The following is a 17,239-nucleotide window of genomic DNA, read 5'->3' as shown; positions in this document are numbered from 1 at the left end:
ATGTCTTGTAAGTGTTTTTTGGTTGTTTTGAGTCTTTGAAGAGGATATGGTCGTAGCTTTCTAGATAGATGGAAGTGATATAAACATATAAACACCCAGAACTTTGATAACTAGAAAACCCCTTTGGATTGTTGGATTATTTCCATCGAATTTGCAACTTGTCAAAGGGAATTGGAACTTTAGGTGCTTGGAATCTATGAAGAGTTTGGTTGATAAAATTTGGAATGAAATTAGAATATTTTCTTCAATAAAATCCTGTTTGGTTTGTACACTAGTGAAAAGATTTGGGAAGTGACTATATTCTACAAGACAAGTTATTAAGTATAATACTCGTAATTAAAATATTATTATCTTGTTAATTGATCGTTACAAAAATAAAAAATAAAAACTATTTTAACTAATGACCACAGACAAACCCAATAGCAACACTGTTATACATCAATAACATCAATCATCTCTTTTTTTCTCAAAAAAAAAAAAAAGTTGAATCTCTTAAAACAAATATTTTCAAAAAGCTATATAGCAAATATAATATTTACCACTATCCACATAACGATATATACTATGATGATTTTATTATTTATTATTTAATTATTATTCACAAAGAGATATGATCTGCAAATCAGCTGAAGAGTTTCTCCTAAGCCTTTTTTGTGCTTGAGAAACCACATCATGTCTTCTTTTAGGAGCCTGCTGCTGCAAACTCATCACATTATTTTTCCTTATAATCCTTCCTTCAGAAGAAGAAGCAGATTTGCGTCTGTAACAAGGAAGAGGAAGATGTCTCCCCGAATCATCTGAATCAGAGTCCTCCACAACACAAGTTTCAAACACATCATCATCACTTTCATCTTCTTTCTTTTCAACAACAAACACATCTACATCTTCTTCTGGCTGATTTCTTTCCTTGAGTTGTAATAAATTCAAGGATTTATCAAGACAAGTCATAAACGACTCTGACTCGTTCTTTCCAGATACTATTGCTACTTGCTTCTTCTCATTGTCAACTTCTTCTTTTGCTTTGCTTTCCTATACACATTAGTCAAAATCCAGTTTAGATAATTATATCAATGCAAAGACAGCTCAGCTACTTATTATTATTACCTTTGTTGGTGATAAGACAGCAACAGAAGGATCATAGAGAACCAACTTTCCATGATTCTGCTCATCATCATCAATCAATGAATCTTCATCATCTCCCGATTCTTCACAATCAGATTTATATGGTTCACTTCTCAGAGGTTGTACCATTAATGGTGTACTACTTCTTCCATGACATGTCTCATTCAGAATCTCTACATCTTCAGATTCTTCCTCAATCACATCTTTGTCTTCAGAAGAAAACTCATCGTTGCAGTTGGGTGATAAAACTTGTTCAGATCTACTTTTTGCAAGTTCAATAATCAATCTTTTTATTCGGCCACGTTTTAAAGATGCTTCTGTTGGAAAGAACCAATCTTTACTGATCTGAAAAGACAAAGAAGAGAATTAAGGAACAAAAAAAAATGGTTGTAAAAGAAGGAAATAGAAGACTTAAGACTTACAAAGTTGCTCAATGGGTTAAAGCTACTTGGAGCCTGTTTCATAAAAAGTTCCATGTAATGGAGCATGAACAGCCCACAATCATATGAGTTTTGCTGCTGGGGTACCTGAACAAAACAATTGTACAGGGTCAAAAGAGTCGATGACTATTTAACATTCAGAAAGAAACATAACATATGATACCTCAAGACGAAGAAACCGAAGATTCTTGAATTTTGTTGAGATATCTTCTGCTCTGTTGCTACTCCTCTGTTTCCACTCCTCCCAGAGATAGCTGTAGGGATACAATTCTTATTAAAAAAGCTACAAATGAAGATTCCCAAAATGAACTAAAAAAAAAAAACTCATTAATTCATTCAAAGGTTCTGAATAGATTACCATTTAATACAATTTTCGATGCCTCTATGGCTTCCTTTAATAGAATCCATGTGCAGAATGCATGGTACTTTAACTGAAACCTCTAGTTCCTCATCTGCACAGATGTTAGTTAGTCATATTAATGGAAATGCAACATGTTCCAAATAACCAAATAAAAATTTACCTTCAAAACTCACTACTTCCCCAGGATGACAAATAATAATCAGACTCCAATGCAACCTGCCACATATAGAGGATAGATGAGAAAGGATGATATCATGAATGCTACACTTAAAATAAAGAAGAAAAAAACTCACCTGAAGTTTACAGGAATAAAAATGTAATCCTTTTGAAAAATATCTACTTTCTTTGTCCATTTCCGAACTCGTTGAAAAGATTCCTTGGCATCAAACATTTGCAATTGATTTTCATCAAAATCTGCCAGCTTTCTAAAGAAAAAGCTATTGAAGAAATGGACTCTTTCATCAGCAGGATTGATCTTCTTCAGGTATCTGCCATTAACTCAAACTTTGTCATTTAACTTATTGTCTTATTCTAAATCTATTCACTTTAGCTATCCAATTCATGTATGAATTACATATATAGTAAAAAAAAAAACTCAACTCGATATAAAAGTCAACAATGGTATCATTGATAAACTTCTCCGGATGCAGCAGCTGAAAATCTCTCTTAGAAATAGAAATACAGTCACAATCCCCTCGATAGGTAATGTCTTCAAACAATTCATATGAGCTGTGAATCAATTAAGTAAAAATGTCACGAAAGAGATTTGAAACCAATTAAAGGTTTACAGAGAAAGGACTCACTCAAGATCAACTTCCCATTTTTCCTTATACTGTTCATCCAGAGATTTAATAAGCTCTTGCATTGAATCCCAATTAGGGTCACAGACAGTGAAATTGACCTTCATAATGCCTGCAAGATTGTTTAGAAAATAAACTTATGACTTGCTGTATGTTTAATTATATATGCATTGGTAAGAATAAAACCAGATATCTTGAAACAAATATACACAAAATGTACATTGAAAATGAAAATACCTGACTTTTGATTACTGATGGGTTGTTTTGGATGCTCCAACTTGAAATGAAGACAGACATCAGCTGTTGGGAACTGAAAAAGACAAGAAAAGAAACTAGAAATTACACAGAAGTAAACCTATAAAAAATGAAGGTTGATAATACAATAAACCGAAGCTCTGAACTCACTGGATCCAGCCATTTTGACTCGATACAAATAAGATCCACAGTCTTCCATTCGTAAGTAAGAGGACCCATGGGTGCTTCTTCCTCTGAAACATTGAGCTTGATGGAACTGGGAAGAAAAGTCAGCTTTGCACTCCAGTAACAATTTCCTTCATAAGTAGTGTACTTTGGGTGAAGAACAACACTGGGTTCCTGTAAATCACAACCAAGAAGAAGCTTGAAAATCATTATTTCCTTCAATTACTTTCTTTATCAATTTGAGAAAGAACCAGAAGCGCACTTACCATCTCATGTGAAGTAATCTCTTGCACAAGGCTCTGTTCTCCTGATGAACCTGAAGAGGAAACAATCATGGTATTAGGAACACATTGTTCTCTAATAAACATACAGGGTTATTAAGATAATTCATAAAGTACAGAACCTTGGGTGTCTGCAAGATCATTAGAAGACATTTCTGATGAAGTATCACTGTCCTCATCTGAGATTAGAGAAACAGGCTCATTCTGCAATAAGAGTGAAAAAATGAATAATTGTTAGATTGTTCAAAAAACAATGTACAATTCATTGTGTAGTAAATGAAATTCAAATGCTAAATACATCAGCCAAACAAAACCGTTGGGTGGGAGCTTTGAGGGGCTTAGGAGTGATGAAATCAGAAGACTTGGATCCTGCAAAACTCTTTGAATTGTAGTCTGAAGAACTGGATTGTAAAGCAGTATCTGACCGAACAATCCTTTCTTTCACTGCATCATCATCTTCATGAATAATTACAGTTTCATCCCTCAATTTCTTTCCTTTACGCTCCTTTCCTCCAGCCACTATGGGGAAAAGGTAGGTAGATATTAGATAAAGTTATGACATTGAGTACATGTATTCATATATTAAGTACTCTGAAATACTATTAACCAAAAAGAAGTTCAATTATGTCACACATGAACTAGACTCAACTCTAGCACCCATTCTAAGCAACACAACAATTATAAATTCTAAACAAACACATTGGAGTGCAACTCCCTCCCTACTACCAAAGCTAGAGTTTCAAGGTCAAACCAGTCAACGTTGATATCACTCGTCACAGATTTACTGTCGCGTTTCTACTTAATTGTTATGAAATCAAACGTAAACTATTTCAACAACCAAAAAACAGACTTGAAATATAAAAGTAATCTACTGGACTTCAACAGTTCAACATCGAACTGCTACTAATCAATTTCCCGTGATCCCTTGAACATCAGTATGCATAGAATAAACAGGTGTACGTGTGTTAACTGGTACAGCGGAATTGAAAAAATTAGGGTTTTCGATATTCTCTCAATACGTACATGATTGCAAAAACGTGTAATTGTCGACGGGGGAATAACCGGAACGAAATTTCTTTTTCCCCGATTCTGTAGGGTTCCATCTGGATTTCATCTCGGCAAGTTCATCTGATTCGTCAAAGACAAATTGAGGAAATTCTGAGAATAACTTGCTGGAATAACTGGTGCCCATCGTAAGGAAACCCTAGAGCAAGGGTTTGATTTTGATCATCAAGAGTCGAAAGTTGTGAAGCTTCAGGGGCACGAAGGGTTGTAACGGCAACTTTGTACGGTCACACGCATCGAAAATCTCCTTTACAAAATTTCCTTTTTTTCTGAAATTTTTATTTGGTTTTGCAAACGGCGCCTCGATAATCAATTATTTTGCCCAACTAGTCCTTCAAGTTTCACGAGAGTTACTTTCAACTAGTCTTAAACGGTTGTTTTGCTTACCAAATATTTTATGTAGGTCTTGTAAATTTTGTAAAATTGATATCCCTTATATATTCTACATGTTAGCCGTAAGACTTATATATTATATATATGAATTAATTTACAAAAAAAAAAAAAAAAAAAAAATACTGAAATCGTCCCTGTGGTTTGGTCAAAATTGTATGTTTAGTCCCTAACTTTTTTTTGCACTCGGATCGTCCCTGTGGTTTGATTTTGTTGCGTTTTTCGTCCCTATGGTTTGGTAAAAATTGCATGTTTGGTCCCTAACTTTATGTATGTAAGGGACGAAAAATGCAACAAAATCAAACCACAGGGACGAAAAACGCAATAAAATCAAACCATAGGGACAATCCGAGTGCAAAAAAAAAGTTAGGGACCAAACGTGCAATTTTGATCAAACCACAATTTACTCAAAAAAAAAGATAAATGTTAAAATATTTGACAACTTTGAATTTATAAGAAAATAAAAAAATAATGAATTATTATAATGCAAATATTTTTTATTTTTTAAATTTAAATAAATAAAAGAACTTAATGAGTTTTAATTTTAGGAATTTTGAAATTAAAATGTAAGTTTATTAATAAAATTGATATCCATTTATTATTATATTTATTGTAATTATTACATTAAAATATTATGTGAAATTTAAAAAAAAGAGCAACTCATAAAATGATATGTGGAAAAAAAATTAATTTAAAAAAAATCAAAAAATGCTAATATATATATATATATATATATATATATATATATATATATATATATATATATATATATATATATATATATATATATATATATATATATATATGCTCAAGTATTCTAACTAATTAATGTGTGGATGTAGAAATCAATGTGAGTCAATATATCAAAACCTAAATAAGGTGCAATTTTAATGTTATCTAATAATTAATTTTAGTAATTAAACAAATATTTAACTAATCCCTTTAATTTAGGCAAGATAATTTAAGAATTAATTAAATAAGGTAAATTTTTAATGTTATCTATTAATTAATTTTAGTAATCAAATCTATTTGCTCAATAATTGTATATTTAATGATGTTATTTATACCATTATTCTATAAAAATATGTTTGAATCTATATTTACATGATAATGTTTGAATATATTTCAACTGAATTCAATAATGTTGTTTTTCTACAAGAAGTTACTTCAATCAAAATATATACTCTATCAGAATGTATTCTATCATTTTCATAGAATATTGTTCTAACATAATTGTATTCTAAAAGAATAAAATTGAGTAAAATTAAAAATTATGTTAGAATTAAAAATGAATCAATTAAAAAAATCAGAATTCAAAATTAAAAGAATCAATATTTCTTAAAATCCAGAATTTTCATTAATTAAACATGTGTTTCCTAATTTAAATATGTGTCTCCTAATTTAAAGATAGGTAAATCATTACTTTAAATAACTAAAACTATTGGTCTACATTTATCTCTATATCCACACAATAATTAATCAAAATACGATATATATATATATATATATATATATATATATATATATATATATAGGGTTAGGTTATTTTGTTTTCACTATCTATTGTGTGCATGTATGATTAATTCTGGACCAATCATTTTAGTTATTTTAAGAAAGTAATTAATGCATATTACATGTTGAAGATATAATGGATACTAATTACATCTTCAGCATTTAATATGCATGAATTACTTTCTTAAAATAATTAAAATGATTGGTCCAGAATTAATCATACATGCACAAAATAGATAGTGAAAACATTTGAACCTAAATCTCTCTCTCTCTCTCTCTCTCTCTCTCTCTCTCTATATATATATATATATATATATATATATATATATATATATATATATATATATATATATATATATATATATATATATATATATATATATATATATAGGGAAAGGTTATTTGGAAAACAAAAAAAACCCTAAAAATCATAAAAATGCATAAAAAAAATACCTAGAGATCACAAAACTTTTTTTTGACATTTTTTAAGAAAAAATCGCAGCTTTTTAAAGAAAATCGCTGAAAAACAATTTGAAAAAAAAATTTTTTTTTTTTATAAAAAAAAAAAATTATTTTTTATTTTTTTTTCAGCGAATTTTTATAAAAAGCTGCGATTTTTTATAAAAAAAAGTTTTGTGATCTCTAAGTATTTTTTTATGCATTTTTATGATTTTTAGGGTTTTTTGTTTTCCATAGAACCTAAACCTATATATATATATATATATATATATATATATATATATATATATATATATATATATATATATATATATATATATATATATATATATATATATATATATATATATATATATATATATATATATATATGAAGCTTGTTGTTATTTTAATCATTATGATACTCATTGTTAGCATTGTCTAATAATATATTTATAATTTAATTTCTAATTAAATATAGTTAAAATTTTCATTAAATTTCAAAAAAAAAAAGTGGACCTATGTGTAAGGTAGGGAAACATTTGAAAGCCATTTTTTTTTCATTAACCATGTTTTTAGGTTGATTTAATACACCGTTACATAAATAAATGAGTTGTGGATGTTAAATGGACCACACTAAATACTATTTCCTCTGTTTCATATTAATAGTTCGTGTTTCTTTTTTGGTTTGTCCTAAGATAATAGTCTACTTCTAAAAATAAATATATCTTTTACAAAAATACCCATCATTATATATCCCTTTTAAAGCGATTTTTCGGGTAAACCAAAAGATGTTTGTAAATCATTACGTATTATAACAAAAAAAAATTATAGTGTTACATTTTAAAGTAGTAGAACTTACTTGTAGAAAACAATATTCTAACACATTTTGAATATGATCGATCGGCTAAAGAAATCGAACGATAGCCCTTCTTTAAGCACCAATTTTATCGATAATTTCCATGCTATGTCATTGTCATGCTGGAAAAGTTGAGTATTTCCATGTATATGGGTTTGTCCCGGTAAATTAATGGCTTTTCTTTTTTACATATACCCTAATTACATACAATAAAAATAATATAATATATGTATATCACAAGAGCTTTCTCGGAGGGGGATTTCGGTCAATTTTAACTCTTGTCAGTTTTGTTTTATCGTCAATGACAAAGTTGACCATCTTTTTTTGGGTTGTCAATTTGCTAAAGAGGTTTTGTCTTGGCTGCTCAGGTGGTGCAACATAAGTTTTCCTCAATTTTCCAAAATCGAGGAGATTGTTGATTTTGCGGCTAATTGGGGTCGGTGTCCCAAAAAACATCACATTCTTTTGGCTATAATTTACGGTTTTATATGGAACATTTGGAAGGCAAAAAATGACAAATTTTTCAAGAAGGTCTCAATCTCAGCCAACATGCTTGTAGATAACATTTTTCTATAATGTTCGGGTGGCTCAATTATAGGGGTAATTTTGTCAATTGTAATTGGGCGGATTTGTGTCGTTCTCCGTTTAATGTTTTGTAACTCTTTGTTCCCTTTTGTTTCTTTTGCCCCACCTTGTTTCCGTTATAGGTGTTGGGTTTAATAAATTTATGTCGGTTCCAAAAAAAAAATTATAATAATTATATCTCATTGTCTTGAAAATCATAGTATTTCTAGGTATTGTAAACAAAACCATAAAATATATGACCTTTCCCATTACTTGTCATCTTTATCCTTGACGTGCTCAAAATTCTCCCAAACATGCAACTTTTAGCTTGCTGCTAAGAACCTTCAAGCCCTCTTGATGAAGTAAGTTTTCCTTAAATTACTGAGATTGCAAATACAATGAAAAAAAGTTCTCATAAAAAAGTAATAGAGAGATGAGTGAGATGAAGTGTGGAATTAAACCAAAACATAACATATATTCATACTTGAAAATATGTCTCAAATGACCACAATATCTTTTAAAACAAAAAAGGTATAAAGGCTTATAACCTTGTTTTTAAAGATGATAAATGTAGCATTTTTCATAACAATGTTCTTCCATACACAACAATTTATGGTTTAAAATGTTGTATTATATAATTTTAAAAAACATAAATTATTATGTACGGAGAAAAATTATTGTGTACGAATAATTACTCTAAATAGTCCATACTACGCATAACAACTATTTTTTTTAATCTAAATACCTAAACCAACTCGACTTGGCACATTGTCCGATCTAGTTATAACATGAGCAAGCTTGGGCGTAGCTCGATATAGGCTCGATCATACATCTAGATTTCAATGTGATTAATATAAGTTTACATGAAAATTTGCCATTCTAACTATTTATGATGCATATATATTTGTTTACTGTTTTTTTTTTCTTAAAGACCGAATATTATGTAACTTTTAAATTTAAATAAATTACATTTCTGTGACATAATATAGCAGATTTCAAGATTACGTGTCCATCTTTAGCCAACTTTTTTTTAATTCCCCCATTTTTCTTTTACGAATTTAGCTTTAACTTCTTCTACTATTTATTTATTTATTTATTTTTATTTTATTTTTTTTTTTTACAAATTTGCTATAACCTTTTTTATGTTTGGTTTATTGTTTTACAAAATTTTCTTAATGCCTTTTGATTTTGTGAGTTAGTCAATAGTTACTTCATTTCCATATTCAAATCTGTCCCAAATTCTTCATTCCCTTTTACATTTCCATACTAAAAAAACCAACAGTAGTAATGTCTTTTGAGTTTGTCAAAAGTTTCTTTTATTTTTTATTGTTATCAACTCTTATTATACATTGTTTATTTATGTTACGTATTCAATATATTATCTAGGTATTATTTTATATTTTTATATTAATGAAAAGTACTTGAATGAGAATTTCTAAGATTTAAATTTATATTGAAAAATCGACATGGAATCACCATGTATTTTTTAAAGAACATGTCTTTAGATAATCTTTAGAGTAAATTACACGAATGGTCCCTGTGGTTTGGGGTTTTTTCATGGACGGTCCCTAATTTTTTTTTTTTAACTCAAACCATCCTCAGAGTCGAAATCTTTTAACATGCTTGGTCCCTCCGTTTCTTTTCTCCGTTAGAGCCCCTTACGGGTAGGTATTTTGATCTTTTTCATTTGTTTGCTATAAACCCATCTTGACGCTGATATGAATCATCAAAACACCCATCCCATATTATCTTCCTTTTGCTTTTGAAAATCCTTCACCCAATAATCCTTTCAAAAAACCTTACATGCAAAACCCTTTTTGTTAAAGATCATCGATGGTAAATTGGTTGATACATGATGATATGGATGAAATCGACATTGTACGTTGATATGGTAAGCTTTCTTTCTATATGGTGCTAGTTTCATTGAGTCTTTCTTCTCACGCCAAACATATATTGACCGTTATTTTCTTTCACAACTGGACATCCTACAATTTTCTCGATTTTATTGTTCCATGGTGGAGAGTTTACACCATTTCTAGGAAGAAAGTATGTTAAAGGGAGGCAAACCTACGTGGACTTATGCGACAACGATACTTTCCCAATCCATGACACAGGCGAAATAGTTCTTGAACTTGGGTATGTTGAAAATAGTACTCTTCTGTATTACCACTTTAGACTACCTCTATATGATTTGGATTTCAGATTATTTACGTTGGGTAGGGATCAGGATATTCACCATTTAGGGTTTTATGTGTCTAAGCATAAGCTTATTGAAGTTTACATACATCATGGAAGTACTAGTTTGCATACATATGAAATGTCCCCAAATCACTTTAAAGTTCGAATACAAGAGATTATTCAGCCTCCAACATGTTCTCGAAGATTGTTCTTAGGCTGGAAGGAGATGACACAGGGGAAGATAATATGAACAAAGGGGCTGCTATGTGGGATAGTGTAAGGAAGGACAATGTGAGCAATTTTTTTGATGTGGATAGTGTAAGTGATTATGATGCTAGACATAATAACGAAGGGAGTGATTATGATGATAGTGAATACCTTGTTGATGGAGACAATATGGTGGAGGAAGTCGATGTTGGAATGTCGAATTTTTATTTGAACGTTGACAAGGACGCTAAGTAGGTAGGGGTAGCAACGAAAGAGTGGTGGAAGAAAACAATGAATAACTAGAAATTGAAGTTTTGGATAATGAAATTTTGTTGTCTGAATCTTCTTTCGATGAAGAGCCATCTAAGCAACACAAAAAGCCCATCAAAGCCATTCGGAGAGCATACAAGAATGATTAGGCTATTGTGAGTGATCCATTTTACATACATCAAACTTTTAGTTCCGCCAATAAATTTAAAGAAATGGCTATTCATACTAGGAGAGAACTAGAATTTGAAAAAATGTGATAAGAATCAAGTAAGAGTTTTATGCAAGGGAACAATACCAACTTTGGGAAATAATAAGGAGGAAAGAAAGTGTTTGCAAATGTGTGTTGTTACTTTTTCTTATCATGAAGTTTAATTTTTGTTATGTTTTTAGACTTGTTACAAAAGGTTTTAGTTCCTGTGGGTTTTTGGTTTGATGATGTAATTTTTGTTAATCATGGACTTGACATGGTTGTTAAACTATTTTGGGTTTGATGATGTATTTTGACACATTCTAGTTTGGGTTATTATGAAGTAAGTTGGTGAATGTATGTTTTGTTCATTGTTTTTGCATCAGGCTATTTATTGTTCATTGTGTTTTTTATATGGTTTTGTTCATTGTTTTATGAAGTACTTTGTCATTTAAAACGAATGTTGCAATGTTTTTTGGTTCAAGTTTTGGTCATTCTGTTGCATCTGATTCCCTTTCATTACAACAGTGTTGCATTGATAACATTTAACAACTTATTAACCTTTTAATCAAGAATGTGCAAAATCTAAAATTTGATAGTGGCCTTACAAAAGAACCTTTATCATTCGAAAATAAACTTTACATTTCATTGATAATGACCATTACAAAAGAACCATTACAAATTCATCATCCATACATCTTTAACAGGTATAACCTTTATCATTCAGAACTAAACTTCACATTTCCTAGCATTTGAACTAAAACCCACCTGATAAGCCTAATCATTAAAACTTATAAACAAGTATGGATACAAACAAAACCCAACTACAAATTAAGAACATTTTCAACATATAATTTTGGGTTTCAAGATCCTTATTCGCCAAAACCAAACCAAAAATTATGAAAGAGGAATGAGGTTGCTTTTCATCATCAACCCATGCAATAAACCCATATTCTGGTCCCTTCAAATTTTAGAAAAGTTCAATTAGGGTTATCAATTGATGACATTGAAGATGTAAGAAGGTACAAGTGCGAAAAATCAGAGAATAAATAATCGATCATACCATTTTTTGACAAGTGTAAAAGCGTATTCCGGGGTTATTAGTGGTGCTTGAGGTTCTTATAATCACCGAACTACCACAAAATTCTGTTAGCACCTTCATTTATGGAAGAATCCACAACTATTGCAACAAGAAAGGAGGAGATGAGAGAAGCAGCAAATGCGAAGAAGAAATGTAACGCCTGTTTTGGCAGGTAAAACTCTTGCAAATTATTTCAATTGTCCACGGACTAGACTTGAGTACATTGGGCGTACATAAGGTATGGACGACGTACTCCTATTGTCACACCCCCAAACCAGACAGCGGAAACGTCCGAGGGCTCGCGTGACTTATATTCAATATCATCACAATGAATATACATGAATCATAACATAAACTTCATCATGCATCAATACATTACAACTGACATTGTTCACATCAAGTACATTGTTTAATCATTACATATCCATAATATAAATTGTTTGATAGTCTTTCCACAAGCATAATACCCTAACATACTCGATGTTACTCCTCGACTTACCTGTTACATGAGAATACAAGTTATTTTGAAAAACGTCAACATATGAAATGTTGGTGAGTTCATAAGCATGGTTGTTTTGAAAATGTTTGTATAGTTTATAAAACCCAGAAAATCCGATATTTTTTGAAAAAGACAATTGTTCATACCAAAGTGTGAAGATCCATCGGTTTATGCATGAATGATTTCAAAGCGTGTATAAATGAAAAGTTTTGCATTATAGTTATTGAAAAATACAAATGAATGGTGTTGATTTCCTCGAAAAATCCGATGTTTTCCGATAAAGAAAAATATAATTGTTTCAAATTGTTAAACCGTCACGACGAATGATTATGATTTTTCCCTGATTACTCGGATATTGTTAGATTTGTTTAATTGTGATTCATTATAACCATACATGATAATGACTAGTTCGTCTATCTTGGCATTCTAACGAACGCCGGAATTGATCTTAAGATTTTGTCACCCTAGACTGGCCAAGTCTAACTGTAGCGAACAGCTGAGGTGTGGGGGAGTCACCCCCGTATAGATCTATACACAAACTCTCGCTCTCCCTCCAGGAGACTTTGATTATAACTACAGACTATAGACGACCCATAGAGGTGTCGTCCGCTATTACTCACTAAATCTAACATGAATTTGATTACCATTGATTAACGACTTGTATATGTTTACTGAGTTGAAGGTAGGCCTAATAAACGAGGAGAAGAGGATTACAAGGTCCTACTAATCTCACGTATTATTTATGGCTATTGGGTATATGAATGGCACGTTGGCCCATTTCGCATTTGATTTACTTAAACCTTACTAGCAATACTAATGGGCCACTAAGGTCCAATAACACTTAAAAGCCATTGAGGGTCCCTTAAATATGAATTTGGGTCATAGAAGGCCCAAAAACATTTATTATTATCCCTTGAGCCCAAAAATCATGTTAATGGGTCTCAAAAGCCCAACAAGCATAATTGGAACTTTCAAGCCCAAAGATTTGGATGTTTACTTGTTTTAGGTATAGTATAATTGTTGGAAAGTTTGATTGGGTAGTTATTAATTTCGCACCAGAACGAGGCCGGTCGGTTATTTATAACGATGTTAGAAATTATATGTATTCCATCTTTCCATTTTCATGAATTGTAGTTTGGTATTTTTATTTTAACTCAAATATCTTAAAAATAAAATAATTGACTCAAAAATATAGGTTTGAACCCTTTCAGCCCTTCTTTAGTAAAATTGACAATTTTAGTCCTTTATACAAAAAAAGACATTTTAAGCCCTTAAACCATTTTCTTGACACTTTTGACCCATAGACTTGTTCAAGTGATATTTTTAGCTCAAAACTTATTCTTTGGCAGTTTCATCCCTTCCAAAAGAGTGTTCTTCGGTTAAAGCCCAAACTTTTTGCAACTTTTACAAATTTGGCCCAAAATCCAAAAAGTTTACAATTTTGGTCCTTGTTTGGAAAATACATCGTTTTAACCCCTGAATTAGTTTTATTCACCCCTTTTACCCCCTGTTTTGAGAATTTTATCATTTCAACACCTTGAAAGTTGTAATTTTCGCAAGTTTTGGCTCATTGGGCCGAAAAACCCAAAATTTGGCCCATTAAGCCATAAATTTCATTTCTAACCTTTAAAAGAGTATGATATTCATAAAAACACTTATTTTTACTGTTTTGACTCTTTTAATCCTTGAGAAAACCGTGAATAGCAATTTTTCAACCCAACTTTTGTTTGTTTGACAATTTTAGCCCAAAAGCGAGTTTTATGTTGCAATATGTATACTTAATCTTAGAGGGTAATTTTTTTCTTGACTTGTTTTAGTGTAATACATCTTAGATCATGTTTATCTTCCTCTTAGAGCCATAGATCTCAAATTTCTATTCTTTTTGTTACACATTTTCCACATAAACACATGAAATCACACATAACATACACATACACATACACATAGATCTACACATTTTACTTGTATTCTCCCTCATAAAACATATGAAAACCGAAAATAGAGGGGTATGAACTCACCTTTTCTTGTGGATCTCGGTTTTGAAGAAGAAATGAAAGAAGTTTGATGCTATTTTTGGCCCTAGCAAGCTTTCTTGGGTTGATTTCGAACTTAAGAAGCTTCTAAGGAGTAGATCATGAAAAGCTTACTTAGAATGAGTGATCTAACATGAAAATGAAGTTATACAACTTAAGTGTGGTAGGACTTACCAAGAATTGATGATTTTTTTATGATGAAACTCTTCTTGAAGATGTGCAAATTCTCAAAAATTAGAGAGGAAATGTAGAGTGTTCTTGTGAGTGTTTGATAGAATTTGGAAGAGTGTGGGTGTGTGTGTGTGTGATGGTCTCGACCGAAATAAGAGGAGAGAAGGGAATAGAGAGATGAGTGCATGGGAACATGATATTAGTCTTGGATGTATGTTGGACCATGCTTGTTTGTTTGGTGTATAATAGGAAGGTGGCACATAAAAAGTCAGCCCTTATTATTTTTTTTTTGTTTTCCTCTTGAGCCGAGAAAGAGAGAGAAGAGAGATGGAGTAGGCCTTTAATGCTTGGTTCCAATAATAGGAGTCCCATTTTGATGGTTTTCGGCCCATTGGGCCCTTAGAGGTGTTTACGGCCCAAATCTAGCATAAAGGAATGGATTTGAGTCCATTAAAGCTAATGGGATTTATTGTGGCCCAATAAGGCCTATTAAAGATAAACTAGTCCATCTTAGGCTTATAAGGCCCAAAAGGTTAAGTTTCATGGAAGTGGGTCTAATTAGAGCCCATATAAGAGTTCTAAGCCCATAATAGTCAAATTGGGAGCTTATTGGTCCATTAGGCCCAATAAGGAAATCCTAGTCCATAATGGACTTAAACCGGGATTTCCAAGGTTTCCAATTCTTTGTTGACTATTTGAAGTGCTTGTATAGAGTGTTTGATGGGGATTTTGTTGCTATTGAATAAGCATCATACATGCTTCCACATTTTTGGTTCACAATTGTTATCCTTTTTGTTGTTACAAAGCATCAAAATTCCTAGTTGTGACACCTATGCTTGCATAAGGCGGGGAGTTGCCCAATACGTTGGGCGTACTCATGCATACGCATGGCGTACGTGAATCAGGGGTAAACCCTAATTTTTAGGGTGTGCACCCTATTTAATCTCATTAAGTCCTTCAAACCCCTAACCTTATCAACTTCCATTACCGGTCCACTAGGATATGTTATGCTAGTTGTCTTGGTGACTCTTGCATGGTATGTTGGGCTAGGCCCATGGATCAGGAAAGGATAGGTCCATTGTATGTTATGTAGGGTGTCAACTGTCTTTATGACTGTTTTATTATGAAATAATTTTGAATGTTTAAATAAAAGATAATTGGTGTTTTGATTGATTTAAAAATGAAATTTTTACCTCATAAATTTTGGGATGTTACAAGTTAGTATCAGGGACATCTGATAAAATTGAAACGGTATAGAGAAGATTAGCATTGACCTTGCACAAGGATGACATGCAAAAATCAAAAAATGGTATCAGAGCCAGGGCACGGGTCGATGTGTTCGATAGGGATGTCGAAACCTATAATGAGGGGTGAAGGCAGGCAGGTTAGCTGTGCCTGATCCCACATCGGTTGGGAATGAGAACTAGGAATTACTTAAAAAGGGTGTGGATACCTTCTCTGTCACAACGCGTTTTAAAGTTGTGAGGGCAGCAAATCCCATAGTAACTCTGCAGTTAAGCGTGCTCGGGCGAGATCAATCCAGGGATGGGTGACCCTATGGGAAGTTTTCGTGCCGGGAGCCCAAAGTGGACAATATTGTGATATGTGCTAGAGGGGGATGTTACAATCTCCTGCTCAGAATTACCGAAAACAGTCCTCCAGGCCGTTCCTAATCGCCTCGACCCGTCGGTGGAGTGGGAGCCGATGGGGCACGTGAAATAAGTGAAGCTCAAAACAAGATATATACATTACTTACGTGCTAACGACGTACTTCTGTCGTAGAGAAATTCAGTCACACATGATATTCCTCACCGGAATGCCACCCAGGGTCAAATATTTGGAAAATCGATATCGTCGATGTCCCACTCATGTTGTCAACGTAAACATCGTCGACGTAGGTAGCTCTTCATTCAGATTCCATTCCTTCATCTGGATCTAACTCACCGTCAACAATATGGTCAAAATCCTCACCATTCTGGAATCAAGAGGTATGTATATTGTCCATATGATAGGTTGATAACAAAATTATGCTCCTAACTTGAATTTAGATTATTTATTTTGTATCTAATTACAAATTTTCTTTAGTCGATCGATTGGCCATTGGAAAGAGAAAAATGGAGAGCGATATACTACCATGCGATTTTCGAGGATTTAAGGGAAACCGAAGAGAATGAAAACACACAAGGGTTTTGCATTAGTTTCAAAGGGAAAGAAGTGAACGGGTTAACTCGGACATTGGGGCAAGTGACACGGCTACACAATGTAACTGTTTGTTATCAAAGTCCACTAGATGGTAAGCTTAACCCACTTCAATTGCAGCTCCCTCCTAATAACCTCGCCTTCAAACGATACAAAGTTTTG

The 17,239-nt window shown here is 32.1% G+C and overlaps 1 protein-coding gene and 1 non-coding gene across 2 annotated transcripts; one reads left to right on the top strand and one right to left on the bottom strand.

Moving 5' to 3' along the window:
• Positions 1-413: 413 nt before the first annotated feature.
• LOC111913262 (probable ubiquitin-like-specific protease 2B) lies at positions 414-4,747 on the bottom strand. The gene is made up of 15 exons (XM_023908978.3): positions 4,448-4,747; positions 3,723-3,943; positions 3,547-3,628; positions 3,410-3,459; positions 3,129-3,317; positions 2,961-3,033; positions 2,727-2,835; positions 2,524-2,652; positions 2,217-2,411; positions 2,084-2,139; positions 1,921-2,014; positions 1,726-1,816; positions 1,545-1,649; positions 1,105-1,467; positions 414-1,029 (listed from the first exon to the last, which is right to left on the bottom strand). Exons 1-15 carry the CDS (start codon positions 4,614-4,616, stop codon positions 595-597), a joined length of 2,361 nt encoding a protein of 786 aa, XP_023764746.1. The 5' UTR covers positions 4,617-4,747; the 3' UTR covers positions 414-594.
• An 11,348-nt stretch (positions 4,748-16,095) lies between these two features.
• Positions 16,096-16,199, top strand: LOC111913304 (U6 spliceosomal RNA). The gene has a single exon (XR_002857501.1). It is a non-coding gene; the product is annotated as a U6 spliceosomal RNA (small nuclear RNA).
• Positions 16,200-17,239: the final 1,040 nt, after the last annotated feature.

This window comes from Lactuca sativa, chromosome 5 (genome assembly GCF_002870075.4).
Source record: "Lactuca sativa cultivar Salinas chromosome 5, Lsat_Salinas_v11, whole genome shotgun sequence".
In the NCBI taxonomy this organism is placed as follows: domain Eukaryota; kingdom Viridiplantae; phylum Streptophyta; class Magnoliopsida; order Asterales; family Asteraceae; genus Lactuca; species Lactuca sativa.
Note: the sequence above shows the minus strand (reverse complement) of the source record. Positions and strands in the feature narration are given on the sequence as shown.